This window comes from Manis javanica, chromosome 17, assembly GCF_040802235.1.
Source record: "Manis javanica isolate MJ-LG chromosome 17, MJ_LKY, whole genome shotgun sequence".
NCBI classification, from domain to species: domain Eukaryota; kingdom Metazoa; phylum Chordata; class Mammalia; order Pholidota; family Manidae; genus Manis; species Manis javanica.
This window is the reverse complement of record NC_133172.1, coordinates 13,322,881-13,350,862: the sequence shown is the minus strand read 5'-3', so window position 1 is coordinate 13,350,862 and position 27,982 is coordinate 13,322,881. Positions and strand designations below refer to the sequence as shown.

Here is a 27,982-nt window from a genome sequence, read left to right as displayed (position 1 = left end):
AGGAGGCATTTTCTTGCTCCTGCGGAGGCCCCCCAGCCATGGACCCGAGGAGCCCCCTAGGACTCGCAGGGACTGCCCCCTATCCTGGCCGCCAGGGCCCGCCCTCTGCATCCCGCGGGCAGCCTGTGTGAAGCGGCCTCCCGCAGCCCCCGGCCCCTCCCCCATGGAAGAGGAGGAGGGGACGGCGGCCAAGGAGTGGGGCACGACCCCCACGGGGCCTGTCTGGACCGCGGTGTTCGACTACGAGGCGGCGGGCGACGAGGAGCTGACCCTGCGGAGGGGCGACCGCGTCCAGGTGCTTTCCCAGGACTGTGCGGTGTCGGGCGACGAGGGCTGGTGGACCGGGCAGCTACCCGGCGGCCGTGTGGGCGTCTTCCCCAGCAACTACGTGGCCCCCAGCGCCCCGGCCGCGCCCACAGGCCTCCAGCTTCCTCAGGAGATCCCCTTCCACGAGCTGCAGCTAGAGGAGATCATCGGTGTAGGGGGCTTTGGCAAGGTCTACAGGGCCTTGTGGCATGGCGAGGAGGTGGCCGTCAAGGCCGCCCGGCTAGACCCCGAACGGGACCCAGCAGTGACAGCAGAGCAGGTGCGCCAGGAGGCCCGGCTCTTTGGAGTCCTGCAGCACCCCAACATCATTGCCCTCAGAGGTGCCTGCCTCAGCCCCCCACACCTCTGCCTAGTGATGGAATATGCCAGGGGAGGTGCACTGAGCAGGGTGCTGGCAGGTCGCCGTGTGCCCCCTCACGTGCTGGTCAACTGGGCTGTGCAGGTGGCCCGGGGCATGAACTACCTACACAGTGATGCCCCTGTGCCCATCATCCACCGGGACCTCAAGTCCATCAACAGTAAGTGGTGTCCTGCCCACAAAACTTGCTTGTATGGAACCTTGTGAGGCCAAGCCTAGGTGGTGGGAAATGGGAACACCAGAAGACACTACCTAGGGCAAGAAAGAGCAGCAGTACATAGGACCAGGTGAGGCAGGACTTGCCACCATAAGGGAGGAAAAGAAGGCCCAGAAAGGTGGAGGGACTACCTGCCTCCCAGGCTAGAATCACAGTTGCTTAATAAGTAATGTATCTGTGAATGCCGGGACAGGCCCCGTGCTTCTTATGTGCACAGGACACACAGTGAGTGCCCTCCTGGCACTCCCTGTCCAACCATAATATCAGAGTCCCCAGGCAGGGACAGGAAGAACCTAGCCTGGAGTCAGACCTTTCTCAGCCGTGGCACTGTTGACATTTGGGGCCAGATGATTGTAGGAGGTGGTCCTGTGTGTTGTAGGTTGTTTAGTAGCATCCTTGGCCTCTACCCACCAGCGGCCATTGGTCTTCCCTGCCCCTCATCCAGTTATGACAACCAAAACTGGGCTCCAGACATTGCCAAATGTCCTTTAGGGAAAAACCTACCCCAGTTGAGAACCATTTCATGGAGTCCTCTTAGGCCTCTGCCCCAGCTGGCTGAGGCCAACTGGAAAAGATGAGGGAGGAGAAAAGGGATATGGCTTATGTAAATCTTCCCAGCTGCCTGGCTCATCACAGGCTCTCAAAAATCGATTGGTTGGTTGGATGAGGACTGGGGCCTGGTGGAAGGGAAGCTTCTTCAGCACCCACATTTAGATCATGATGTCAGCAAATGTTAGTTGAGCACCTAGTAAGTAGGAGCCCAACAGGGTCCAAGATGGCTATGGTTTCTGCCTTTACAGTGGTCACAAACTAGAGATCTCATTCATTCCCCAGGTGTCCGAAGTGCCTGTTGTGTGCCAGACCTTGTCCTGGGCCCTAAGGATAGAGCAGGGGAATAGCCCTACCTTCCCGGTCCTCCCATCCTTCCTCACTCCCTTTCATTTCTGCATTTATGTATTCATCCTTTCATTTGGTATTTCTTGGGCCAGACTGTATGCTAAGCAAGAGGAATCAACAGGGAATGAGGCCAGCATGTTCCCTGCTTTCACGTGAAATGGGAGGGTTTCCCCGTTGCCCTCCACCTCCACACCTCTTCTGTTTTTGATTCCTATCAATTCTACATGTTGAAATTTGTTTGAATCCATCCCACTATTTTTATGTTTGTTGCTATGCCCCTACCACCACCAGCTGTAAGCACCTAGAACAGAGGAGTGAGTCTTCCTGACTTCCAGGCCTGGCATTCATATACTCAACAGACAACTACCAAGTGCCCAAGGTGTGCCAAGCACTGTGCGAGGGCTGAGGAATTGAGCAAGACAGATGCAGAAGGCCCCTACCTTCACTGAGGCTCGTGCTCTGACTCCTCTGAAATGCTGGATAAATGGAGGCAGGACTAACGGCATGCTCCTCTGGAAGGCTGGGGCCCCTTTCTGGCCCTTCCTCACCCCACTGACCCACAGCCTCCAGGGTGGGGTATAAGGACACACCTCCCCGCTGCCCCCACATTTTCTGTAGCCAGTGCTACCTGGACAGTGGAGCTTTTAGGCCAGGGCTTCCTGCTTGGACAGTGGGATTGCTCCATGCCTGAGATGGGGGACCCAGAGCCTCCACAGCATGGCTTCCCCCATTTACCCTTCCCTAAGTAGCCCCTCACTGATGTCACTCATTCATTGGTTCATTCTTCAACAGAATTAAGTGTCCTAGGCACTGTCCCTAGCTCTGGGATAACAGACATGAACAAGGCAGGAATCCCCTCAGGGAAGTTATGGTCCAGTGACCAGAAATAGATGGTTGGCACCTAGATAAGTGATGGAATTTTAAAGAGTATCAGGGGTTTTGAAGGAAACCAAGTAAATTAAGGGCGGAGCAAAGGGAGCACTTTAGATCAGATAGTCAGGGAAGGCAGTATTGGAGCAGAGACCTGAACAAAGAGGACCCAGCTTTACAAAGATCTGGGCAGGGCAAAGGTCCTGAGATGGGAATGAGCCTGCCATGCTGGAGAAATAGCAAGGAGACCAGAGGGATTGGAAGATCAGAGTCAGGAAGAGGTGGAGGCAGATGAGTTCAGAAGGGCAGACAGGGCCAGATCACGATGACCTTGAGCACCACGGTGAGGCCATTGGGTATTTTACTCAATGTAGTGGAAGTCATTTGAGGAATTTAAGCAGAGGGTGATGTGATCAGATATATTTTTAAAGGGAACTGATTTAGGCCGAGCCTGGGAGATGCAGAGATAAAGTGAAAGACAGTGGGGTGTTCCCTCTGTCACAGGGTCACTCCACAAACAGGAAAGATGGAAGGACTTCTGGGAGGCAGAGTCACATGCTACAGAGTCAAGGGAGACCCAAGAGGAGGTAGCATCTGAGTGGGGCTTTAAAAAATGGACAAGGTTACCAACTTTGTGACCTTGGGCAATATACTGAACTAACCTGAGCTGCTGCTTCTGCCAAAGGGGCATGATAATAGAATTACTGCCTGGAGAAGCAGCCAGGAATGGCCAAAGATATAGCTGAAGAAATAAGGGACAATTATGGTGGCATCACATACTACTAATAATAGCTAATGCTTTTAAAGGAACTACTGCTGGTAAATCTTTACTAAAACCTTATAAAGTAAATACCGTTATCTCCATTTAACAGAGGAGAAATCTTGTGCTTCGAAAAATTGAAGTATACAAGGTTATGTAGCTAATAAGTGGCAGAGCTGGGATTCAAGGGCAGGACCCTATACTTTGGAGCCTCTGTTTGACAGAGTAATAGAATATCATAGCAGTAAAAGATGGGGCCCTGATAACAGATCTAGTTTAGGTCTTTGCCCCACCGTTTTCTAGCTGTATGGTTCATCTTGGCCAAGTGACTTCATTTCTCTGGGCCTCAGTTTGCTAGTCAGTAAAACTGACTAGCTGGGTTGCTCACTAATTGATGCATGTGAAGGACTTAGCACAGTGCTTGCCATGTAACGGGCTCCTGATGAACACTAGCCATGATTATTATTGCTGTTATTAACAACCCTAGGCTGTCAGTAAGTTGGGCCATCCAATATGTTCGGGGGATTATCAGATTTGGTCATAATAATGCTGTGTAACAAACTACCCTCAAAACAGTATCTTCAGACTCAGTGTCATTACTTACTACTCATACACTCTCAGGCCAGTAAAGTGCTTTAGGCTAGGCCCCACTGCAGAGGTTTTGCTCCAAGTCTCTCTCATCTTCCTTGGACCGAAAGGCTAGCCAAGGCATGGCATCATGGTGATGGCAGAAGCGCAAGGCAGCTAACAGCACATGGGGCCTTGGAAGGCTTAGGCTTGGAACTGGCACTGTGTCGCCTGTGCCTCATTCTGTTGGCCAAAGCGAGGCATGTGGCCAAGCCAGAGTAGAAGATGGGAAATACACTCTGCCTCTTTAGTGGAAAGAACTGAGAAGTCACATGGCAGACAACGACACAGAAAGTAGAGTTGGGACCCTGAATGCAGTTATTTCACAGGGGGTGAAAAAGGCATAAGAAAACCATGTTCATCTCTTCTGCTTATGGTTTGTTGTGCCTGCTTCTGGGGTGGTAGGGAATTCAAAGCCTGGACCAAGGAGAGCCAAGGTGCCAGTGCTGGCCTTTCCCTGAGCTTCTCAGAGCCCAGGTTGGAGTCAGTAAGGCAAGGGATGCAGGGGATGCTCCCTACACCCTCATGGAAACCTGGGGGCAGGGATTAGAGCAGTGTGGAGGGTTTCATGGTGTTTGAGGCCAGAAAGGGGGATGCTGCAGTGGGGGCAGCTTGAGGGAGGCAGGGGTCAAGAGGAGGGGCCAGGGCACTGGAGTCTGCAGCCCAGTGGGTCTGGGCTAACCCACCTTTCTTCCTACCCCACAGTCCTTATTCTGGAGGCCATTGAGAACCACAGCCTCTCAGACACGGTGCTCAAGATCACAGACTTTGGCCTCGCCCGCGAGTGGCACAAGACCACCAAAATGAGTGCCGCAGGGACATACGCCTGGATGGCTCCAGAGGTTATCCGTCTCTCCCTCTTCTCCAAGAGCAGTGATGTCTGGAGGTGCTGATGGTGGGGCCAGGGAGGCCTCCTGGAAATGGGGGTGGTGAAGGCAGAGTGGGAGGGACAGTCTCCCACTGAACCCAGTATCCAGGCCTGGCAAAGGGTCCTGGCAGCAAGGTCAGACTGGCAGACAAGCTCTAAGGGTTCTGCTCTGCTGCAGAAGTGGCAGCTCGGGAGGATTTGGATTAGGGTAAAAAATTCCAAACATAGGATGTCAGCACCAAGTCCCCTCAAACACCATCCAGTACCCTGCCCATACCTGTCAAACAGGAAACTAAGGCTTTTGGAAGCAACTCTGGATCCATTCATTCACTTATCCACCCACCCACCCATCCATCCACCCATCTGTCCACCCATCCATCCACTCATCTGTCTACCCATCCATCCATCCACCCACCCGTCCATCCATCCACCCACCTATCCACCCATCCATCTGTCCATCCACCCGCCCACCCATCCATCCACCTACCCATCCACCCATCCATCATCCATCCGTCCATCCACCCACCCACCCATCCATCCACCTACCCATCCACCCATCCATCCGTCCATCCACCCGCCCACCCATCCATCCACCTACCCATCCACCCATCCACCCACCCACCCATCCATCCTTCCACCCACCCATCCATCCACCTACCCATCCACCCATCCATCCATCCACCCACCCGTCCATCCATCCACCCACCTATCCACCCATCCATCTGTCCATCCACCCGCCCACCCATCCATCCACCTACCCATCCACCCATCCATCCGTCCATCCACCCGCCCACCCATCCATCCACCCGCCCACCCATCCATCCACCCACGCACCCATCCATCCACCTACCCATCCACCCCCCCACCCATCCATCCATCCACCCACCCATCCATCCACCTACCCATCCACCCATCCATCCACCCATCTGTATACCCCTCCATCCCTCCACCCACCCATCCATCCATCCCCCCACCTATCCACCCATCTATCTCTCCAACCACCCGCCCACCCATCCATCCACCTACCCATCCACCCACCCATCCACCCATCCATCCGTCCATCCATCCGCCCACCCATCCATCCATCCACCCACCCATCCATCCACCTACCCATCCACCCATCCATCCGTCCATCCACCCGCCCACACATCCATCCATCCACCTACCCATCCACCCATCCATCCGTCCATCCACCCACCCACCCATCCATCCATCCACCCACCCATCCATCCAGTTTCACTGGGTGCTAGGGATATTGCAGTAAACAAAATAGACATGTTTCCCACCTACAAGGATAATTAAATAAATTAATAACACAAGCTGAAAGCTGTTTTTAAGTTGAGAAAATTGTAAAATAACTAAAAAATAAGTTAACCCACCAGAAAAAGTATTACATAATATTAAGAGCTAGGAGGTTGGTCGAAAAGCACTCTGAGAGTAGGGGATGACTTTGGGGAGAGCTTTTCTGAGAAGTGATACTTGAGCTGAATTCTGGATGACAAGAAGGAGCAGCCGTAGGGAGTCTGGAAGAGGAAGCCTCCCAGGCAGAGGGAACAGGACCACAAAGGGGGTAGTGATGTGTGAATGAGCCCGGTGTGCTCCAGAAACAGCTCAGAGGCCCATGTGGCTGGAGCAGAGCCAGCAAGGAGGAAATTGGCAGGAAACGATATGGGAGAGAGAGCCGGAGGGCCCCAAGGATCAGGGACCAGACTGCAGGTTTCATTCTAAGTGCAGTGGGAAGCCATCAGTGGCACCTCCAAACGATGTGATCAGATTTAGCACTGCAAAGGCTCCCGGGGCTGCAGGGGACAGGAGTGGGGGTGGGATGCCAGGGAGGAGGCTGTTGCCATTGCCAGTGAGACTTGGTGGCAGCAGAAACTTCGACCCAGTGCCTTCCACTGGGGCGAGGCCAAGGCCAGGTCAGTTCCCAGCTGAAGCTCCAGACGGACCAAGCAGCAAAGGCATGGCTTCTGGGCAGACGGATAGACGGGAAGTCTTAAGTAGAGCAGCACAGCCCTTTGAGGGAAGTTCTGACTGGTTTTACATCAGGTATTCATCTGATTTGTAGTACCAAACACTGAATGGAGCCATATTTCAGCAGCAAGGAACAGAAAACCCCAAATGAAAACAAGACTGAAGTTTCTACTCTCCTTTAAAGCCCAAGATTGATATGGTGGCCCCAGCAGTAGGGATTCCAGGTCCTGCATCAGGGCTCCTTACCACAGGGCAGGGCACTCCTTCCTCGTGTGGTCCTGTCCTGTAGTTTTCAGGATACTGAGTATCCGTAGTTTTCAGGCACCAGTGTCAGTAGCACTGCCCAGTCATTATGAAGATCAGAACATCCCCACAGGTTTCCAGGGATATGGGAGAGGTGGGCGGTTCATGCCACCTCCAGTTGAAAGCCACTGTATTTTCTTTCACCTTGCATGGCCTCCATTTCCAAGTTCACTTCATAATCCAAAATGGCTGCTTGAGCCCCAGCTCTTATGTCCACATTTGAACCAGTAGGAAGGAGAAAAGAGGAGAAAGGCACCCATTCTCTTTCAGGACACTTCCTGGAAATCAGGTGCGTGCTGTACACCTCCTACATCCCCCGGGCCCAAACCAGGGCCATGTGGGCATACTCAGCTACACAGGAAGGTGAGGGGTAGGGATCATTTCAGGCAGCATACATGCCCTCAAATTGACCAGTGCTGTCTCTGAGAAAGGAGGAGAGGCTGTCACTGCATGAGGGCAGGGGCTGTGTCCCTTGCACACAGCAGACACTTAATTAGTGTATGTTGAGCAGATGCATGCATGGATATGGGGAGCATGGGGATCTACTACCCGCCAGGCACTGCACAGAACAGCAGTCAGGATCCAGAAGGAGCACAGCTCACTGAAGAAGACTGCCACAGGCCGTTGTAGCACAGAGACACGTGCTCTGGTATTGCAGAGCCATTAAGGACACTGTTGTGGGCATCAGACCTGAGTCTAAGTGTGGTTTCACCACTTAGTAACTGTGTGGCTTCAGGCAGGCAACTCGGCCTCTCTGAGCGTGCACCTACTCATCAGATGAAGTAGGGTCATACCAGTACCTTCTGCTTACAGGGCTGTTGTGAGGATTACTGAGAGTGTCTAGCATGGTGCTGGCCTGGAGGCAGTGCTTTATAAATGTTTTATAAACTGGTTTTTAGAGGTGAGTGCCGAGTATTCTGTAGGAACAGAGGAGAGGCCCCTAACCCAGCTTTGGAGGCGGTGGAACCAAAGAAGGCTTTCTGGCAGAGGGGGCACCTGAGTTGTGACTGAAAGGACAGTTATGCAAAGGGAAGGGTGTTCTCGACAAAGGGAACAGCATATGCAAAGGCCAGAGATTAGGAAAAATAGGGCTTGTTCAACTGTTCAGTGTGGCTGAGAGGTGAAGCTGGGGTTGGTACAGGGACTGAGATTGCTTAGAAGCAAAGCTGTGGGGATCATCAGAGGTCAGGGCTAAGAAGGGTGGATTAGTCCAGTGGGCACAGGGGATCCCCTGAAGGTTTTTGGGCAGGGGTGAGGGAAGAGAGGCAGAGCAAAAGGGAGACAGAAAGCCAACCCCACCACATTCGTTTGAAGTCAGGCTGATGAAGGTCAAATCAGTTCTTGCAGCCTCATCTGCCAGGGCTGGATGCTGGGGTAAGGGAAGCCTACTGTGGACCAGGGGCAGGGCTGGGGTATTGGTGGGGGTTGGGGTAGGCTGCGGTATCACCCTCCCTCTCCCCACCTGCAGCTTCGGGGTGTTGCTCTGGGAGCTGCTGACGGGTGAGGTCCCCTACCGTGAAATCGACGCCTTGGCTGTGGCGTACGGCGTGGCTATGAACAAGCTGACGTTACCCATTCCCTCCACGTGCCCCGAGCCCTTTGCCCGCCTACTGGAGGGTGAGCTGGGGCCCCGAGGAGAGGACAGGCTCAGCTTGGGGTGGCAGGGGCCCTTGGGCCCAGACCTCACCCCTTCGTACCCATCCATACCAGTGGGTCCAGGAGTGAGGGAGAAGGGGCAGCAACCCTCAGAGCACAGTTGGCCCCATGCCCCTAGTCCCTTGCTCTGACCAGGCCCACAGCCCTTGATGGCAACCTGTTAGGAGGCATTCCTCCCTAATCCTTGATTCTACTACCAGTCAGCAGGTCCCTGGATTTCTCTCTGAGATTCCCTGAGTGAAATATTGCCAAAACTTCAGCTCTGAATTCCTTCCCCTCAGCTCTGTGGAAGCAGTTTGTCCACAGTCCCTCAAAGTCCTGCCTTCCGCTGAGCAGGCCGATGCCCCAGAACATGGCCACTGACATCTCCACTCCCACTGCTGCCCTCCCCACCCCCACCCCAGAATGCTGGGACCCAGACCCCCATGGCCGGCCAGATTTCCGCAGCATCTTGAAGCAGCTTGAAGTTATCGAACAGTCAGCCCTGTTCCAGATGCCGCTGGAGTCCTTCCACTCGCTGCAGGAAGACTGGAAGCTGGAGATTCAGCACATGTTCAATGACCTCCGGACCAAGGAGAAGGTGACCGCAGGGGCCACGGTGGGAGGGAGAGAGCAGGATGGCTGAGTTCTGATACCTTGGACAGGGTGTCCCTTCCGTGAGCCCCAGTCTTTGATCCACACGGGGCACAGGGAGCTTTTCTGCATGGTACGAATAAGGATTAATAAGAGTAAGACACCCTGCCCTGAAGTACTTACAAGTGATACTGCATAGTGTCTGGCACTGGTTTTAACACATTACAGCAAAAATGAGAGAGGAGAGAAGGGGATGCATGAAAAAAATATGCAGAGTGTAAATCACTGTTGAAGTTGGCTGATGGGTACATTGGGTGTACTGTTCTCTCTCCGCTTTTGTGGATGTTTGAAGTTTATCAGACTGAAGACAAAAATCAAAGAGGGGAAAAAAAACAGGGCACCCCTTTCTTTGGGCTAACACAGTCCCCTGCCCTGGCTAGTGAAGAGTGAGTTGGATGGTGCCCGCAATTTGCCCCACAGCGGGACGCCCTTGTGCAGGGCCCCAAACAGATCCAGTGGCCCTGAGTCCATCCCCAGGGACAGAGTATGTGAGTCCCCCCCTGGAGCCGCCCCTGTGCTCCCCAGGAGCTCCGGAGCCGCGAGGAGGAGCTGCTACGGGCCGCACAGGAGCAGCGCTTCCAGGAGGAGCAGCTGCGGCGGCGGGAGCAGGAGCTGGCCGAGCGCGAGATGGACATTGTGGAGCGGGAGCTGCACCTGCTCATGTGCCAGCTGAGCCAGGAGAAGCCCAGAGTCCGCAAACGCAAGGGCAACTTCAAGCGCAGCCGCCTGCTCAAGCTTCGGGAAGGCGGCAGCCACATCAGCCTGCCCTCCGGTACCCGCCCGCGTCCCTTGCACATCCCCCAAGAGGCTGCTGGGCACATTCCTAACCCAGGGTTTATCTCTTCCTTTTATTTTTAAAATTGTTTTATTGCCCAGTATATCACACAATCAGGAAAAGACCAAAAAACTGCACAGCTTAATAAGTTACCGCGATTGCCCCCTTGACAGCAGAGAGAACCTGCGGACCCCCAGAGGTCCTCTACATGCCCCCTCCAAACACAACTCCCATCACTCCCAAGAGTAACCACTCTCTTGACTTTTAGGGCAGTCACTTCCTTACTGTTCTTTATAGTTTTGTCTCCCAACTATTTGACTATCTTTTAATCTGCTGCCTCTTCTCCCTTGCCAATGATTTGTTGAGGACCTTCATCATTTGTCCTGTAGCATTTCCTACAGTCTGGATTTTGCTGTTTGCGTCCCCCTGGTATTGCTTAACATGTCCTCCTGTGCCCTGAATTTCCTATAAATTGGTATCTGGTTAAACCATGTGAAATTGCTAATGTTCAGCCATTTTCGACCTGCGAAAAGACAAGTTTCACGTGAAGCAACCTAATAGGTGGATCTTAATCAGTTCCAAGTTCAGATGGTATTTTTTGTTGTTTTTTGCAAAGACAGCCTCCTAGGTCGTGTTCCAGTGTTCATCCCTCAGAAAGTCTGGTTGTCCCTCTCTTTGTGATGTTACAAGCCGTAGAGTAGTGCCTAGAACAGCACTGGCCAGTGGAAATACAACACAAGCCACATGTATAATTTAAGATTATTTTTAATTTTCTAGTAGCCACATTCATAAAGGAAAAAGAAACAGGTGAAATTAATTTTAGCATAAAATAAAATATATTTTATTTAGCCCAATATATCCAAAATGTTATGGTTTCACATGTAATCAATAGAAGAAAAACTGTTAGCAAGGTATTCTACCTTCTTTCTTTCCACTAAATTTTTGAAATCCAGTGCATATTTTATATTTACAGTGTATCTCAATCCAGGTGCTAAATTTTCATAAAAAATACTTGACCTGTATTTAGAGTTTATAAAATTTACCATCACATTTACAGTTGAAAAAGTAGATTCACATACCCAAGTTGTTCCAAACATGCTTAAATGTTTCCAGTAACAACTGAGTATCTGTTCTTAAATGTACACATAGGTTAATTACAATTAAATAAACGTCCAGTTCTTCCTGTTGCACAAGCTGCATTTTAGATGCTCAGTTGACACATGTGGCTAAAAGCCAGCATATTTGACACTCAGGCCTAGATCTTTAGTTAATTAGGGATCCAATTAGGATCCTTATTCTCAAACTCGAGTGTGCAGCAGAGGTGTCTGGAGGGCTTGTTACAATTAGATTGCAATGCACAGTTTTCCGGCTGCACTCCCCCCGCCCAGAGTTGCTGATTCAGGGAGGGCCCGGGAATATGCACTCACAAGAGGTTTCCAGCTGATGGGGACACTGCTGCTGCATTAAGGAATGCAAAATGGTGGTGTATCCATTCTAGCCTTTCTTCTTCCTTTCTCAAAGGGAACTGCTCTTTGGTTACCTGTGAAACTGTTACTTAGGCAAGTCTCTTTCTTTCTGCAGGCTTTGAGCATAAGATCACAGTTCAGGCCTCTCCAACCCTGGACAAGCGGAAAGGATCCGATGGGGCCAGCCCTCCTGCAAGCCCCAGCATCATTCCCCGGCTGAGAGCCATTCGCCGTGAGTATCTCCCAAGTCCCTGACCCATCAGTCAGTCAACAAACTTTTGAGTACAGACCTTGCACCAAGCCAGAGGAGCAACAGGGTTCCCTCCCTCATTCTCATCAGGGGAAACACAATAGAAAAGGTTGCTGTCTTACATCAGGAAACTGAGGTTGGAGCAGGGACCTGCATGTAAGAAGGAGCAAGCATGCCGGATCTAAAGGAAGAGCATCCCTGACAGAGGGAACAGCAAGGGCAAAGCCCTGGAGGTGGGAACAAGCACGGCCTGTTTATCAGCCCGGAAGGCCAACCTGACTGGAATAGAGCGAATGGGAGGGAGAGCAGAAGGCTTGTGGTCAAGGGCTGGAAGGGACCAGATCACACCTGGCCCTGAGAGCGGGGATAAGGAATCTGGACCTAATTTTAAACGTGAAGGAGCCGCTGGAGTGCTGTGAGCAAGGCAGTGATGTGATAAATTTATCTTCTCCCTTGAGCTGGTGTGAGGGGTATGGATTATAGAAGGGCAGGAGACAAATGAAATGGTGGCAGCTGTGGGGGGACATGGCCACAGCTGGGGCTACATGGCAGGGGTACAGCCACTGGGGACACAAGGCTGACTCCTGAGTCTGTTCCACTCCGTCATTCACCCCTGGCCTTGCCCCACACATTCCCCTCTAGCACCTCTGTTTGGGCATCTGCTTTGTACCAGGCCCGGGAGGTCCTTATGGAGATGCAGGGACAGTGACACACAGTGGTAGTCAGTATTAATATTGGGCTACCTTTAAAGTGTGGTAGGAACGGAGAAGAGAGAGCAACTGACTCTCCAAGGAACGAACTACTTCAGAGCTGGATGCTTGAAGGGCGAGTAGCCAACCAGGCCAGGAGAGGGACCGAAAGGGAGCAGACTCCCAGGTGAAGGGAGCAGGCTGTGCGAAGGCATGGAGGTGTGGACATGCCCACCTGGGGGCTGGCAGGCACGGGGCCCCCACCGTGCCACTCAGTGCCCTCTGCCTGGCATCCCAGCTCCATCTCATCCCTCTTCTCCTTCCTTCCCTCCCTCCCTCCACTGCGGGCATCCCGACCTCCCGGCTGTTCTGTGAACACTCCAGGCATATCCGGCCAAGGGCCTTGGCTTTTGCTGTTCCCTCTACCTGAATGCTCTTCTCCCTTGTATCTACTTGACTCATTCCCTCACCTCCTTCAAGTCTTTGCTCAGATTCCTCCCCAAACATGAGGCCTTCCCCAACTCCCCAGGCCCCTTTCCTGCTTTATATTTCCCACAGCACTCCCCACCTTCTAACCCCCTACACACCCCAGGTTACTTACCTCCTCTGATTCTTGTTGGTCATCGTCTTCTCCCACATACATATAAACTCGCAAGGGCAGAGAGTTTTGCCTGCTTTGTCCACAACTGTCTTCTCAAGTACAGAGCTTGGCACACCACAGGTGCTCAGTAAATGGGGGAATGAGTGGGTGGTTGAAGGGTGAGGCTGTGAGGAGTGACAGGGGGCTGAGGGTCCACAGCGAGTAGCGAATGAAGGGTCTCAAATGCCAGGCTGAGGAGCTGGGATGTTGTCCTCACAACACTGGGAAGCTATGGAAGGATTTGTCTCCGGGAAGGGTCATGATTGGATTGAGAATCCAGGATCCCTTGGATTCCAGGGGGAGGGTGGATCCGAAGTGTGGGGGAAGTGAGGCTGGGAGCCCAGCAGGCACAGACTCTCCGAGATGCAGTAATGGAATGGTTTCTCTCTGCCCAGTGACTCCCGTGGATGGTGGTAGCAGTGGGACGTGGGGCCGCAGTGGGCCCCCAAAGAAGGAAGAACTGGTTGGGGGCAAGAAGAAGGGCCGGACCTGGGGGCCCAGCTCCACGTTGCAGAAGGAGCGGGCTGGAGGAGAGGAGAGGTATTGGCCCCTGGAGCCCAGCCCAGCCCCGGGCCCTACCCCCAGGCCCAGGGCAGCCAAACCCCCATCTCTGGTGCCCCCCGCAGGCTGAAGGCCCTGGGGGAAGGAAGCAAACAGTGGTCATCGAGCGCCCCCAACCTGGGTAAATCCCCGAAACACACACCCATCGCCCCAGGCTTTGCCAGCCTCAATGAGATGGGTAAGAGGGTGAGGGTGCCTTTCGGAGGGAGGGGTGTTCCCAAGACCATGGGGTGACCGTTCCCCAGGGCTGGTGGGAGAGAGCCAGATCTCACAGGGCCGGTGGGTAGAAAGCATTCCTGGAAAGGGGGACAGACCCTCCGGTGTGGGGGTCATTCCCGGAGGCAAGGGGCTTGCGGGTAGAATGGTTCGAGATCCATGCTTAGCACAGCTTGGAGGTCTCACTGTTGGAAAGGTCTCTGGGGACAGCCCCTTGCCACCAAGTCCCCGGGGAGCAGGGCCAGCCCCAAGTCGAGTTATGGCCCTCTCCTGGTTGCAGAGGAGTTTGCGGAGGCAGACGGAGGCAGCAGCGTGCCCCCCTCCCCTTACACCACCCCATCCTACCTCACCGTGCCGCTGCCCGCCGAGCCCTCCCCGGGCGCGCCCACGCCCCCCGCCCGACCTGGGCCTAGCGGCCGGCGGCGCTGCGAGCTGGCCCTGCTGGGCTGCGCCTCGCTGCTGGGCGCTGTGGGCCTGGGCGCCGACGTGGCCGAGGCGCGTGCGGCCGACGGCGAGGAACAACGGCGCTGGCTCGATGGCCTCTTTTTCCCGCGTGCCGGCCGCCTCCCGCGGGGTCTCAGCTCACCCGGGCGCTCCCCGGGCCGCCGCGACGACGCCTCCCCTGGCCCGGGCCTGGTGCCTTCGGCCACCCTTGTGTCGCTGTCGTCCGTGTCTGACTGCAACTCCACGCGTTCGCTGCTGCGCTCGGACAGCGATGAGGCTGCGCCGGCCGCGCCCTCCCCGCCGCCCTCCCCACCCAGCACCAACCCACTGGTGGACCTGGAGCTGGAGAGCTTCAAGAAGGACCCCCGCCAGTCGCTCACGCCCACCCACGTCACCACCGCACGTGCTGTGAGCCGCGGGCACCGGCGGACGCCATCGGACGGGGCGCTGGGGCAGCGGGGGGCGCCCGAGCCCGCGGGCCCCCGCCCTGGTGAGTGAGGCGTCCCGCACCCAGAAAACGGCCCTTCTCCTCTGCCCCCGGCGAGGTCCGGTGTCCTAGCCCCGCAGCCAGCCCTAGGATGACAGGTTGGCCTCGTGCTCCTTAGCGTGGGAAGGGCGGGCGTCCCCGTGGCCCTCACTGCTGTAGGCCGTGTGGTTTCCGGGTGACTGAGACACAGGAAGAAGCCTGATGGCAAACTCTAATGCCTACAGGGACAGGCAGGTGACATGAATGACTACATGAGCTAACACTCATGTGCTAGGCCCTGTTCTCTATTCATTTTTTAACAAAGACAAAGATGAATAGAAGAGAGGTAAGTACCTACTGTCAGGCACTGGGCTGCTCGTTTTATGATTATTGTTACTATTTTATCTAATCCTCACCTATTTTGTGAGCTGCTACTCTCCCCATCCAGAGACAGTGGCATGCCCACCTTCTCTCTAGGTCTCTTTGTGAACCTAGCCCACCGGAAGAGAGCTGGGAGGGATGAGGGCATTGTCTAGAGGGGCAACAAGGAAGCGGGCTCTGGAAAGATCAGGAATACACCCAGATGAGTGAGCGACTACCTACGCTCCAGGCCCAGGCAAAGGACCACCCACTGCTGAAAAGTGGGCCCAACAAAATCAGATTTTTCAAAAGTCAGAAATACCCATTTTCATGTGAGAGCTACTGGCTTTTAAATACCAGCCTCTGGCCCACCCCACTCATCTCGTCTGATTCTCTTATCAGGCTCTCGAGACCCCCTGGACTTCCCCCGCCTGCCTGACCCTCAAGCCCTGTTCCCAACCCACCGCCGGCCCCCTGAGTTCCCTGGCCGTCCTACCACCCTGACCTTTGCCCCGAGACCCAGGCCAGCTGCCAGCCACCCCCGCCTGGACCCCTGGAAACTGGTCTCCTTTGGCCGGACACTCAGCATCTCGCCTCTGAGCAGGCCAGACACTCCAGAGAGCCCTGGGCCCCTCAGCATGCAGCCCACACTGCTTGACATGGACATGGAGGGGCAGAGCCAAGACAGCACAGTGCCCCTGTGCGGGGCCAATGGCTCTCACTGAGGCCTGCCTACCACCGCCCGCCTGGGCAGCCATGAATGTAGCGCCCCAGGCCCTGCCCCTGCCCACTGTGCCACAGATGGGGGAGGCCCTGGGCAGGATACTCTATTTATTGGGGAAAAGGGGGGAGGGGGACCACTTTATTTATTCCTTTTTACCCCAGGGGGTGGGGCCCTGTGCCCGCCCTGCAGGGGGTTGGGGGTGGGCAGGGATACTCAGGGACAGGGCATCATAGGGGATTTGGCACAAAACACAACATTAAAGGTAACCCCTGCCCCCTACTGCACTTGGCTATGTGTCTTTCCCTGGCATCGGGGCCCTGATCCCAGGTCATCCCCCGTAGGACACCCCTCCACCCCATGCTTCCTCCTTTGGCCTCTCTAGGTTTCTGAGATCCGGAAAGTGAAGCCCAGGCCTTGTCCCCTCCCATGGTCCCACAAGAACACCACACAAAGAAGCTTTGGTCACCAGTGACAAGTGCTTTACCAGTGAGCATTAGTCAGGGAAGTTACATTGTGAAGGGGGGCTAGGGACAGTTCCCCTAGGTCGGCCTCAGCCAACGACATCCCGAGTCCCAGCCCCGGCCCCACTGTCTTCCCGCTGGAGGCTGCAACGGTTCATCTTCAGCTGAGTCAGCTGGATGTAGCGTAGGACATTGGTGTCTGCAGGGGAGGTGGGCAAGGCATTATCTGCGTGTCCAGGGGTGGTATCAGGTGGTAGGTAGTATCTGCACCACCTTGGCCCACACCTCGCTGTCCCCAGCCTTCAACGGCTCCCACACACAGCCAATATTGCCAGAGCCCTTCCCTCAAAGCCCCAGCCACAACAAACAGAGCAGGGGCATCTCACACTTCCATTCTTTTGTATTTGCTATGCCCTCTGCCAGGAATGCCTCTGCTCAGAGACCCCTGTCACACCTCTACTCAGCCTCCACCGACATCTTCAAGGAATCCGTTCTCCCCAAACCACTTACCAGGAAAATGAATCTTGCCTCTGCTCCCTCAACCCCTGGTCATTGGCTATTACAAAACAGCATGCACACACACACACACACACACACTCACTCACTCACTCACTCACTCACTCGCTCACTCACTCCTAGGCTCTCTCTTAGAGCACAAGGAAGAAACCTTGAACTCCCCTCCCCACCACACATTGCCTGGCATTGCCTTCCCTGGAGTCTGCATCCCAACATGTGCCCAATATGTCGTGGGTGGGGGGACAGGTGAAGGAATAGGTAAGGGTGTGAATGGGTTGGTGAGTGGATGAATGAGTTTGGTGGGGGTGGTAGTGGAGATGGGGGAGGGTGAGTGGATAGGACAGTGGCTGAGTAGGTGAGCAGATAAATCAATGACTGAATAGATGAGGTGGCTGGGTGAATGTCAGAGACCAATGGGTGAGGAAATGTTTGGCGGGTGAATGGTGAGTGAGCAGCTGCGTGGGTGTGTAAGGAGTAGGTGGGTGGAGAGGGCAACGTCGGGTGGGGGTGAGGGGGTTGTACAGCACTCCCTCCAAGCAGCTCTGCCCTGCCCTTCCCTCGTTTCATTGTTTGCTCTAGCCCCTTTCCCTGCTCCTGCCGGCCCCTCACCTGTGGGCTCCCGGCTGCGGGCTTCCTGCAGATAGCGCAGCGCGCGCGCATAGTCACCCAGGTGGTAGAAGGCAATGCCGGCGCGGTAGGTGGCCTTGAAGTTGCCCTGCTGCTTCTCCAGCACCTTGAGGCAGTACTCGCGAACCCGCTCATAGTTCACCAGCTCCGACTGCAGCAGACAGGCTGCGGGGGCACCGGGGCGGTTCTCTCAGAGCCTGGCGGCACCCTACAGCCCTCACTTGACCGCGAGGAGCCCGGCCTTCAGGCTGCACGGAACCCCCACCCTTTCCCTCAGCTGAACCGGGCCTAAGGGATTGCTCCGGCTACCAGAGGCCTCCAATCTTCTGACCAATTAGAATAGAATCAATCTGCGCCGCCGCTAGAGGGCGCGAAAAACACAGACAAGCTCTTATGGGTAACTAAGGGAGGTTTCCGTAGAGGAGGGTACCAAGGGCAATTTCAAGTGAGGGATGGGGTCTTGAATGGCTCATCCAGGGTAAGTGTTTCTCACCCTAGGTTCTCAGGTGGCAGTCCAGAGCCCATTTCCTGCATCCCAGCTCCTTCCAGCCCTGTGTTGCCTTACACCCTTGATGCCTCTCCTGGATAAGGTCTGAGGTCTAACCCCTAAGACCCCAGCCCAGAGGTCTATCCCCCTTCAAGCCTCCAGCACCCCCCCACACACACACACACAAGGCTGCATGATTGCCTCTCACTCCCACTCCTCTCACATACGCTCCCTCTGTGCCCCATGACGGCTCGTACCCGTGAGAGAGTCATAACATTCCACCTCCGTGTTCTCCACCAGGCGCCGCTGCTCCTCACTGAGGCGGGCTGGCCCCGGGCTGCTGGCGGGCCCAGGGGCGGGGGCGGGCAGGCCCCCAGGGCGGGCTCCCTGCGCCGCCTTCAGCTGCAGCAGTGCCCGATGATACTTGCCGATGGCTTCCCGGAACTTCTTCTCTCGGTAGCAGCGCTGGCCCTCCGCCTTGAACGCGACAGCGGCCCGCAAGCTGCTGTCGAGCGCCGCCCCCAGGCCTCCCGACGGCTCTGAGGCAGGACCGGGTCGGGCCGAGCCATGGCAGGGGCCCGGACCCGGAGGGGAGAGGACAGGAGGCGGGCGCGGCGGAGGCTCCGGGGCAGCGCTGAGCATCAGCACCGGGGACAGCGCGCCGCGCTGCATTGTGGGAAACTCCTGCGGCCGCCGCTGCAGCTACCGCATCGCCCCCCACGGGGCCGGTCCCCACCCTTTCTCCGCCCCCGCACCTCCGGCAGCCGATTCCGGCTCCCCCTATGGGTTTAGAGAAACCCCTCAAGACTTTCCCACTCTCCTTAAAATCAGCCCCAGTCCTAGTTACCCAGCCGTCCTCTCCCTTCCTCCCACTCCTGTTGTCCTCACCACCCTCCTGCCTGCTCTCCTCCCCATGCCCAAATCTCCCAAAGCTTTCTAGAAGGAAATTAACAAGTCTAGGGCAAAGAGCAGGAAGACAATAACTTCATGGAAAGCTGGTTTCCAGCCCATTAGGCATTCTCATGATAAGAACACAAACTGTGGACTCAGGCTGCCCAGATTCAATTCCCTGCTTATCTTCTCATTGGTTGTGTGGCTTGGACAAATAAGCTAAACTGTCTGGAACTCTGTATCCTCCTCGGTAACAAGGGACCATAATAGCAACTTTGAAACTTATTCCTTTATCTCTGCAACAAATATTCACTGATACCTTTTCTCTGCCTGCCTCTGGGCTGGATGATGCTGGGACACAGCAGGGACTGAGAGAGCCTCAGACCCTACCCTAGGGACTGGGCCACTAGTCCAGTGGAGAGACAGACTAGTGACCAGAGCAGGAGAGCCTGGGAAGTTCAGGCAAAGTGGTTGGGGCAGGATGGGGGAGGCGCATGCAGAGGGATCAAGGCCAGGATGGGGGAGGTACCACAGGCTATGAAGAGGCACCTGCCTCTACTTCTTGCCCTCATTAAGCTCACTGGGTAGGACAGTGGAAAACAGTTGAGTGACAGCTCAGAGTGAGCAGCATGATAATAAAACAATATACAGAAAAGAAACATGTGAGAGGCTTTTGAGAGAAAAACTGAAGATGAATGAGGTGGTTGTATTCAACCTTCCTTAGCTGCTTTACTAAGTGGTGGGAATTTAGATTTTCCTCTGCCTTGCCCTCCTGTGTAGTATGGGGATAACAAGTGAACTCACTGCAAAGCAGTTGTAAGGACTGAATTATATGATGTAGATCCGGCACAGTAATGGACAACCAACAACTTGTGTTTCTTATCATCCATGAGACTAGGAGGTACTGATCGTAAGTGCCTGGCTCTGAGTCAGCATCCATATATAGCTGTTGAATGAATGATCGAATGAATAACTTTATGTATTACCTCACCCCAGCCCATCCCCACAAGACCCTAGCTTGGGCCTTAGACCCAGACACCAAGACTGTATTTTGACCCTCCCCTCCGCCTCCCACTGCACATTCTCCCTGTGGAGATCTCATGGCAAGTCCCACTGGACAGGCCCAAACCTGAACACAGCACCTTCCATTCCAACAGCAGCATCTGCTTCTCTCTCTCCTAGTACTTTGCTCTGCCATCCCTGGTCTTCCAACTTTGAACATCTCAGGGGCAGGAACTCCCTCTTCTCTGAACCCCCAAACCCAAGTTTGGTCAAGAGTCTAATATTCCTGAGTCTGAATTCCAGAGCAATGAGGTCACCTTTCTGCACTTCAGGTGTTTTGTTTTGTTTTCATTAAAGATGTGGAGACCTATTGATTCATTACAAATATTTTCTGAGCACCTGCTAAATGGTTAGGTGCCAGGGGCTCAGTATCAGTGGGACAACTATACCTAACCCACAGTCCTTCTAGAACACAGCGGTACCACTTTCACAGCACCTACTAGGTGTCAGGCACTGTCCTAAGCTCTCATATATTAACTCACATCCTCATTACACCTCTGTAAGGTTGGTGCCATAATTATACCTGTTGACACTGTGGCATTTCAGAGGTTAAGTATATCAGATCCCATTTATGGAACACTTGCTGTCAAAAACAGGTACTATCGCAAACTGATGAACCTCCAAGGCCAACATGCGTGATGTGTGCAACCATCTTTAAAGTATTGAATTAGCTGCCAACATATACAAGCAGAGATATTTATGGAATTGCAAATTTTCAGCTTCACTTGAACAAAATCTGAACATCTGGTAACACTAAGGTAGCATTCCTCATGACTGGGGCAGGCATTCTCACAGATTCCCACAGTCCCCATCCCTCCTAGTTTATTCCCAACCATGAGACCGAGAGTCATTCAGTTTGCAGTGCACTTTCCTTTCAGCATCTCTGACCATCTACCTCCCACAAGCGTTTACGCTGTTCTCGGTTTTATTTGGCTGAGCAGCGCTCGCGGAAGCCCGCCGGTGCCCCCTAGCGGAGCAGTCCATATTTTACATTGCAAAGCCCAGCAGCAATTTACGGGTGAGAACATCCAATCGGAAGGATGAGAGACCCAGAAAGTGGCCAATCAAAAGTGAGAGAGGGGCCGAACTCCCCGACCAATGAGGACAGGGAGCGCTCGGAATAAAAGAAACTCTTTTATTGAAGTGGTAAAGGGACACACAAACGGAATCTTTTTTGATCTGGCCTCGGGGCTCAAGGAGGCCCGGGCTGGGGGCGGCGGAGCAGGCGGGCGGCGGCGAGGCTGGTGCCCTGGCGCTGGGGCCGCGCGTACTTGAGGAAGATGGCGGCGCGGCCGGGCGCCGGGCCTCGGAGCGCGGCGCGGACCATGCACGGCTCCAGCTGGCCCAACTCCGCTGGGCTGCGGCGTGGAGACGGGGAAACTGAGGCGGGGCAGGGGTAGCGTGGAGACGACCTGTCCTCGGAGCTGGGGACCGGAGGCTGGGAAGACATGTTTACTTGGGGCCCCGAGGACCGCTCAGGGGCTCTCTAGAGAGTGAGTGACTGGAGGGCGCCGAATAGGGGCCGACCCTCGATTCTCCCCGCAGGGCGCGGCCAGGGAAGAGCCAGAACCACGGGGAGGGAAGGTGTGGGGCCGAGGATGGGCAGACATCCAGCTCTACCCCGGGCGCTCGGGCTGGAAGAGGAAGCACCTGCCACCCAGTGGCATGGTTAAGGAGGTTGGGGGCGAGGGCGCCTCTAGCCGCTAAAGGAAGACGCCATTCCTTGGAAGGAGATTCGAGGCTGGCCGACTCCTCAACCCGGGAACGCAGAGCATCTTCCGAGCCTCAGGAGATCCTATCTTCCACCCTGGCCAAGGTTAAGGGTCCCCAAATCTGGACAAACACTCCATTCTCAGAAACTCCGAGACTAGACAGATATACACCATTCTCTCACACCCAGAAAAATCGTTTAGGTGCCCCCCACCTGCCACCTATAACTATCTTTCATTCTCTGAGTCTGTAAAGACAGTGACCAGGAAGGTAGGTCGCTGAGCCACAGAGACACCACCAACACCACCCGCCCCCAGGCCATACCTGTAAAGCGCCGGCTTGGGCCCGGAGCCCGTCCCGTCGAGCATGCGTTGCGCCAGGCTTAGCGCCGCAGCTGCGCGACGGCCAGGCTCCCATCCTGCGGCCTCGGCCTCCAGCAGAGACAGCTCCAGGAAGTAGGTGGCAAGTAGCATCACCTGCCAGAGCTGCGGGCCAATCAGGCCACTACCCTATCCCGTGCAGGCCATACCCCTATCCCCGCGTGCCCTTCTCCTACCCCGCGCACCTGGGGGCTGCTCCGGGCCAGGGCAGCGAGTAGCCCGAGGCAAAGCAGCGGGCCCGGGTGGTGCAACCGGAAATCCAAACGGCTCAGGATGCGGCGCTCTGCCCGCAGAAGCTCGGCTCTGGAAAAGGAGCCAGCTCCCAGGAGGCAGAGGGAGGCGGGCTGCGGATGAGGGAGAAAGAGGTCGGGGAGCCTTGGATCCCCCACCGTTACTCCCTGTCCTGGAGCGCCTGGGATGGGTTCAGTCACCGCTCTGAATCTCATTTTCTGCTCTGTAAAATGGGGCCTTTGATTTGTTGTATGGAAGTCATGGAGAGCATCGGCTTCAGAGTCAGACAGACCTGGCTGGGTTCGAGTTCAAACCCTACTAATTATTCCCTGTGTGATATGGGAATTCGCTGAAGCTCCCTTGAGAATCCCGAACCTCATTCTTAAAATGGAGATGTTATCCCTACCTCCCAGGCAATTCTGATTAGGCACGTAGTCCTAATTATGCATGTTAAGGACTGTAAATATTCAAGACTTGAGTCCAAGTCCCAGCTGCTGGACTTTGGGCTAATATCTTCCTTTTTCTGTGCCTCAGTCTCTTCCTCTGTTAAAGGGACACATTGGTAACCCCTACTTCATACAGATATGCTAGGATTCCACGAGTAGGTAAACGGCTAGCTTGGCACACAGTAGGGCTTTTAATCTGTGAGGCGGTGAGGAAAGGCTCCACTCCCACAATCCCCATCCCGAAGTACCTCCGGAAGCACGCATTCTTCCATTTTGCAGGCCACGAACAGGCAGGCCACGCCCAGCAGCTGCAGGCGGTGTAGGCGCACTCGGCCTGCGCGCAGGTAGGCATCAAGCAAGTGCACGGCCAGGTAGAGGGTGTCCCCTGCCAGGCCCAGGTACTCCTGGGGAAGGCCACGGATGACCACCTCTAGGCGGCAAGCCGGCCTAGCCATGCCCCCTCCCGGGTACGTACGTGCACCTGGACCAGCCAGTCCACCACCAGTGCCCGCATCTCCGGCGTCACAGTGCGGGGCAGGGCCCTCCGAGGCAGCGTGCCGCACACCTGGGGTTGGGCAGGGATGGCCTCAATCCCCACACCTGTGCCTCGGCTTATCTCCTGAGCTCCAGCCCTGGGTGCAGCAGCATCGTTGCCAGTGGGAAGTCGCACGAGTGCCGCACCCAAACCGGCCTCGAGTCTCTCCTTGAAACGCGCTCCTCTTTCGAATCCCCATCTAGAGCCTTGAACTTTGTCCTCGACTCCTCCCTGTCCACCTCCACAGTCTGTAGCCTCCATGGCCATGGGACCTCCCGAGTCATCTCCCCGATTCCCACACTCCACTTTTGGCCACCAGCCCTCAATCCATCCTCCTTAGAGCACCCAGAAGGGTCTTAAGTACAAATCTGGCCAGGAAACTCCCCTGTTTAAAACCTTCCCCATGGCTTCCAGTGCCCTCAGGACAGTCTTAATTCCTCTCAGACCCTCAGGCCCAGCCCCTGCTTGGACACCCCCTCTTTCTGCACCACCCACAGCTACCACAGCCTTTTGGCCCTAGATTGTCAAGCTCATTCTGACCTCAGGGCCTTTGCACTCTCGGCCTGTTCGCTCCACTTGAATTGGGCTTTCCCATGTCTCTGCATTGCCGACTCCTCATTCAGGTCTCAGCTCAGAGTTCCTTTTTTCTGCACTTCCCCCTGCATCCCATCCCTCCACCTCAGCACTTATTTTCCTCCTAGCATTTGCAGTCTGGAGTGAGCTGATATTTCCTTGTGTGTTTGTCTAGCTGCCCTACTAAGCTGCCAGCATCACAGGGCAGGAATTTCTGTCCAGATCACAGCTGTATGTCAGTTCCTAACACAGGCCCTGGTCCGGGAGAGATGCTCACAGAAGTTCATAAAATAAATTAATCCCTTCAGTGTTTTTCCAAACAGTGTGTGTCTCATACAGATATGCGGGGACTACGGCGTCTTTGTGGCCCTTCAGAAATAATCGCCTACATTTGCTTATCTCCCCACAAGGACAGACTGCTGATGTTCCTCACGGAATCCCTAATGCCTAGATCATGCTCAAAAACATTTAATAAATCTCTAAATATTTGTTAAACGAAGAGATATGAGGGACAAATACGAGCGGCTATGAAATGCCAAAGGAGGGGCTGCACACAGCCTGGCTACGCGGGAAGAGCGTGAGAAAGAACAAGCCAAGAGTTGGGGCGCCGGTGCTGGGAAGTCAGCGGGAAGAGCTAAGAGCCAGGCAGCTCGGCGGCAGCCCGGGGCTGCTTGTTGGGTAGGTGCTGGTGGGCGGGTCAGCTTTGGCTGGTCTGACCCGACCCTCTCCGGGGCCCTCTAGGGCTGCGGGCGACTCCGGCCCAGGGCTCCCGCCAGGCTCCGCTCACCATGACTTCGGCGAAGATGTCTCCGGCGTACTCGCGCTCTCCCTCCAGCCCGAGCGCGCTTAGCGCCTCCTCCAGCCCCGGCGGCGCGCGCGGCCCCAGGGGCCTCTCCGGCCGTCCTTGGGGGGCGCTCGTGTCCGCAGGGACGCCGTCGGGGGCTGGGGCGCTCCGAAGCTCGGGGTCGCGGGACGCATTCGGACTCTGCAAGGGAGAAGGGCTAGAGGTCGGCGCTTGCAGAGGGGCACCTGCCGCGAGGTGGGCCCCGGGCTCCTGCATCTCACCAGCATCCTCAAGGTGGCTTGAGGGGCGAGCCCAGTGCCTACCTCCTCCAGCTGAAGCCAAGGACAAGCAGCGGACGGTTTAAATACTCCTGGGCGCGTGCGCGCTAAGCATGCCTCGCCTGGGCAGGTGCATAGGCGATGGCGAATGCTACCTAGGCTGCCTCTGCCCTCTTCAAGCCCTGTAAAGTCAGGCAGCTGGAGTCAAGTGGTCAAGCTGCTGCCTACCACGTGATCCGAAAGCAGTCTCTCTGAGCCTCACTTTCCACAGCTATAAAGTGGAGATTTGTTTCCAATAAGACTGTTCAGTGTCCAGCACAGGGCTTAACACAGTAAAAGCTCAAGACATGGAAGGTATAAATCAGTTAACAAATATTTCAGAAGGCCTGTGCTCCACGCCATGGGTATTCAGATGAGCGAATGACTGTGGTTGTGGCCTTTACCAAGCTCAGGGCCTGGAGCCCAGGTGGCGCTGAGGACAAGCAGCCAGCGGTCAGCTGATCTACGCAAGTGCAGGGGTGGCCTCACTGCTCCCCTGTTCCCATCCGCTAGAGTCTGTTCCCCACATGCAGCCAGAGGGATCCTGTGCACACCTGAGTCAGCTCAGTCTGCCTGCCCAGAGCTCCATTGGGGCTCTCCTCTTCCTCAGGCTGGAAACCTCTTGGTGCCCTGAACTATCATTCCGCCCCTCAGCACACACCTTCAAGCACATCCCCTCTTCCTTTCCCCCTCACTCACTCCTCTCCCACCCCACTGGCCTCCTGGCCCCTCACCCCAACCAGGCTCTCTCCTACCTCAGGACCTTTGTGCTAGTATTCCCTTCAACTGAAACGCTTTCGCCTCAGAGATCCTTCACTCCCTTTAAGGCGTTTGCTAACTCAGATGTTACCTTCTCTGTGAAAAGTGCCATTGTCTTGCCAATGGGTTTCAGCCCCGGGCAAGTTCGCTGTGGATTCAATGTGACCAAAGAAATTGACAGCAAACATTCTTGGGATGAAAGGGTTATACCCAACTTTATTTCCAGGTGACAGGTCAGTCACTAAAATCCCATTCACTCAGAGCGAGTCTATGTGCAGCAAGCCAGTCTCTGCCTCTGAGCCCCTCTGTCCACACAGCCATCCTCTTGGCCTCTGCACAGCCGTCCCGCACAACTGTCCTCTGGGCCTCTGTCCTCGGTGCTGCCACCACTTCAGCTTCTGCTCTCCTGCAGCCTTGCAGCCCTGCCACCGTATTATGCCCAGAGCACTGGGTGGAGCTCTTTATATAGTCAACAGCCATGTATTGCCCACAGGTGTGCAGTGAGCAGTCAACCAGGGCCAGGTGAGAATCCTGGCCACAGGAACTCTCATTTTATCCACAGCCATCCTGAGCATTTCTTGTCCCCATCCTCCACATTAATTCTTCCTTAACACTGATTATTTGCTGACTCCCTCCTGACAAGAGGGTGCACCGCATGAAGGCAGGGACTCTGTTTTTTCGCTGCTGTATTCCCAGTACCCAGAACAGGGCTTGGCACATATAAATATCTATTGAATGAGTAAGTGAGCACGCTGGGAGGAATTTAGAGATGATGGGCCAGAAGGGCCTCTCTGAGAAGGTGATCTTGGAGCAGAAACATGGAAGAGAAGGAGTCAGGAATGCAGAGAGGGCAGAATATTCCAAGAAGGAACAGCATAAGCAAAGGTTCTCAGGTAGGAAAGAGCTTGCTATTGTCAGGCATTAAGAGGTCAGTGAGACTGGAAAATGAAGCAGAAAGGAGTGTGAGATGCTAGACCAATGACTTCCTATCCCACAGTAAAACCCAAATGCCTTACCTTAGCTGACAGCTACTTTGGCCCATTGGTCCCTCTCTAATCCCTTTCCCACCACTCTCCCCACCCCCACTCCACTGAACCACTTTGGTCTCTTAAGTTCCCCAAACTTATCAGGCACTGCCTGCCTCAGGGCCTCTGCACTTGCTGTTCCAATTGCCTGAACGCTTGGTGAGAGCCCAGATATTCAGTCTCAGAGTATCTCTACACAAGATACTAACTACGAAGGGAACGTAGTAACTTTAGAGTGGAGAAACCTTACAGACAGCATCTTACCCAAGGGGTCACCTGTAATGGGACAGATCCTCTCATGTGCCTCCTGATCGTTTGCGTGAGAAGGGCAAATCATTTCTGGGAATCCCTGCTAAAAATAGCCTGACTATAACCATGAGGAAACATCAGGCAATATGCCCTTGAGAGACAAGTGTGCAAAGTAAGTGCTCATAAGTTTCAAACCTGACTAACTCAATGCTCTAGTGAGCCTGGACTGTCAGGAGCCTGATTTATTTCATGCCAGGACGTTAGCGTGAGCATTAGTAAGATCTGACTAAGGTCTGGGAGAAGCGCGTTCACTTGCTGACCTTGACAGCTGACTGTGGTTGTGTAAGGTTCTTGTTTCAGGGGGGAACCGGAGTGAAAGGTAGGTGAGAATTCTTTGTGCCTTTTTGAAATAAACAATGATTTACGGAGAGTTGCGAAGACTGCAGTTCTCACGTATCCCGCACCCACTTTCTCCTATTAACGTTAGCGTGGTACATTTGTCACAGCTTAATGAGCCAACAGGGATACACTGTCATTAAAGTCGAAGCTTTATTCACAGCTCCTGACTTGCTACCTAATGTTCTTTCTCTGTTCCACGATCCCCTGCACGACAGTATTTAGTCACATCTCCGAGGGCTTTCGCAGGCTGCGCCGCTTTCTCGGGCTTCCCTTGTTTTGAATGACCTTAACAGCTTTGAGAACTACTGGTCGGGCATTTTGTAGATCCTTCAGCTGGGGTTTCTCAGATGTGTTTTCAGCAGTGTGTCTGGGGAGGAAGACCAGAGGTAAGTACCACACAAATTGCACATCAAAATCCTATACCGCCAACGTGACACACGGCTGTTCAT

The 27,982-nt window shown here is 54.8% G+C and overlaps 3 protein-coding genes across 5 annotated transcripts; 1 reads left to right on the top strand and 2 right to left on the bottom strand.

Annotated features, from left to right (window-relative positions):
* The first annotated feature begins 163 nt into the window (after positions 1–163).
* MAP3K10 (mitogen-activated protein kinase kinase kinase 10) lies at positions 164–16,319 on the top strand. Of its 3 annotated transcripts, none has more exons than XM_073226074.1 (10): positions 164–845; positions 4,762–4,942; positions 8,670–8,818; positions 9,139–9,437; positions 10,016–10,262; positions 11,847–11,963; positions 13,706–13,850; positions 13,937–14,049; positions 14,368–15,021; positions 15,760–16,319. In XM_073226074.1, the coding sequence occupies exons 1-10, from the start codon at positions 164–166 to the stop codon at positions 16,080–16,082; spliced, it is 2,910 nt and encodes a 969-aa protein (XP_073082175.1). In that variant the 3' UTR covers positions 16,083–16,319. The 3 variants fall into 3 exon arrangements, with proteins under 3 accessions (XP_073082175.1, XP_073082176.1, XP_073082177.1); XM_073226075.1 differs by having other exon boundaries at positions 9,262–9,437; positions 15,760–16,315; XM_073226076.1 differs by lacking the exon at positions 15,760–16,319 and adding an exon at positions 15,243–15,731.
* Positions 16,320–16,524: 205 nt separating this feature from the next.
* Positions 16,525–19,062, bottom strand: TTC9B (tetratricopeptide repeat domain 9B). Its single transcript, XM_017649518.3, has 3 exons — positions 18,430–19,062; positions 17,668–17,850; positions 16,525–16,741 (listed from the first exon to the last, which is right to left on the bottom strand). The coding sequence occupies exons 1-3, from the start codon at positions 18,842–18,844 to the stop codon at positions 16,632–16,634; spliced, it is 708 nt and encodes a 235-aa protein (XP_017505007.3). The 5' UTR covers positions 18,845–19,062; the 3' UTR covers positions 16,525–16,631.
* Positions 19,063–21,240: 2,178 nt separating this feature from the next.
* Positions 21,241–25,108, bottom strand: CCNP (cyclin P). Its single transcript, XM_073225657.1, has 7 exons — positions 25,066–25,108; positions 24,788–24,985; positions 23,368–23,457; positions 23,141–23,296; positions 22,401–22,559; positions 22,160–22,311; positions 21,241–21,483 (listed from the first exon to the last, which is right to left on the bottom strand). The coding sequence occupies exons 1-7, from the start codon at positions 25,069–25,071 to the stop codon at positions 21,318–21,320; spliced, it is 927 nt and encodes a 308-aa protein (XP_073081758.1). The 5' UTR covers positions 25,072–25,108; the 3' UTR covers positions 21,241–21,317.
* Positions 25,109–27,982: the final 2,874 nt, after the last annotated feature.

Bases quoted from the DNA above. Each gene is read 5' to 3' on its own strand.
- MAP3K10 (XM_073226074.1), top strand. From the start codon at position 164: ATGGAAGAGGAGGAGGGGACGGCGGCCAAGGAGTGGGGCACGACCCCC. The intron at 10,263-11,846 runs GTACCCGCCCGC...TTCTTTCTGCAG, and splicing joins CCACATCAGCCTGCCCTCCG to GCTTTGAGCATAAGATCACA. The intron at 13,851-13,936 runs GTATTGGCCCCT...TGCCCCCCGCAG, and splicing joins CGGGCTGGAGGAGAGGAGAG to GCTGAAGGCCCTGGGGGAAG.
- CCNP (XM_073225657.1), bottom strand. The intron at 22,312-22,400 runs GTGCGCGGGGTA...CAGCTCTGGCAG, and splicing joins TGGCCCGGAGCAGCCCCCAG to GTGATGCTACTTGCCACCTA. The intron at 21,484-22,159 runs GTATGGCCTGGG...TCCACGCCGCAG, and splicing joins CCCAAGCCGGCGCTTTACAG to CCCAGCGGAGTTGGGCCAGC.
- TTC9B (XM_017649518.3), bottom strand. From the start codon at position 18,844: ATGCAGCGCGGCGCGCTGTCCCCGGTGCTGATGCTCAGCGCTGCCCCG. The intron at 17,851-18,429 runs GTACGAGCCGTC...GTGCCCCCGCAG, and splicing joins ATGTTATGACTCTCTCACGG to CCTGTCTGCTGCAGTCGGAG. The intron at 16,742-17,667 runs GTGAGGGGCCGG...CCTCCCCTGCAG, and splicing joins CCGCAGCCGGGAGCCCACAG to ACACCAATGTCCTACGCTAC.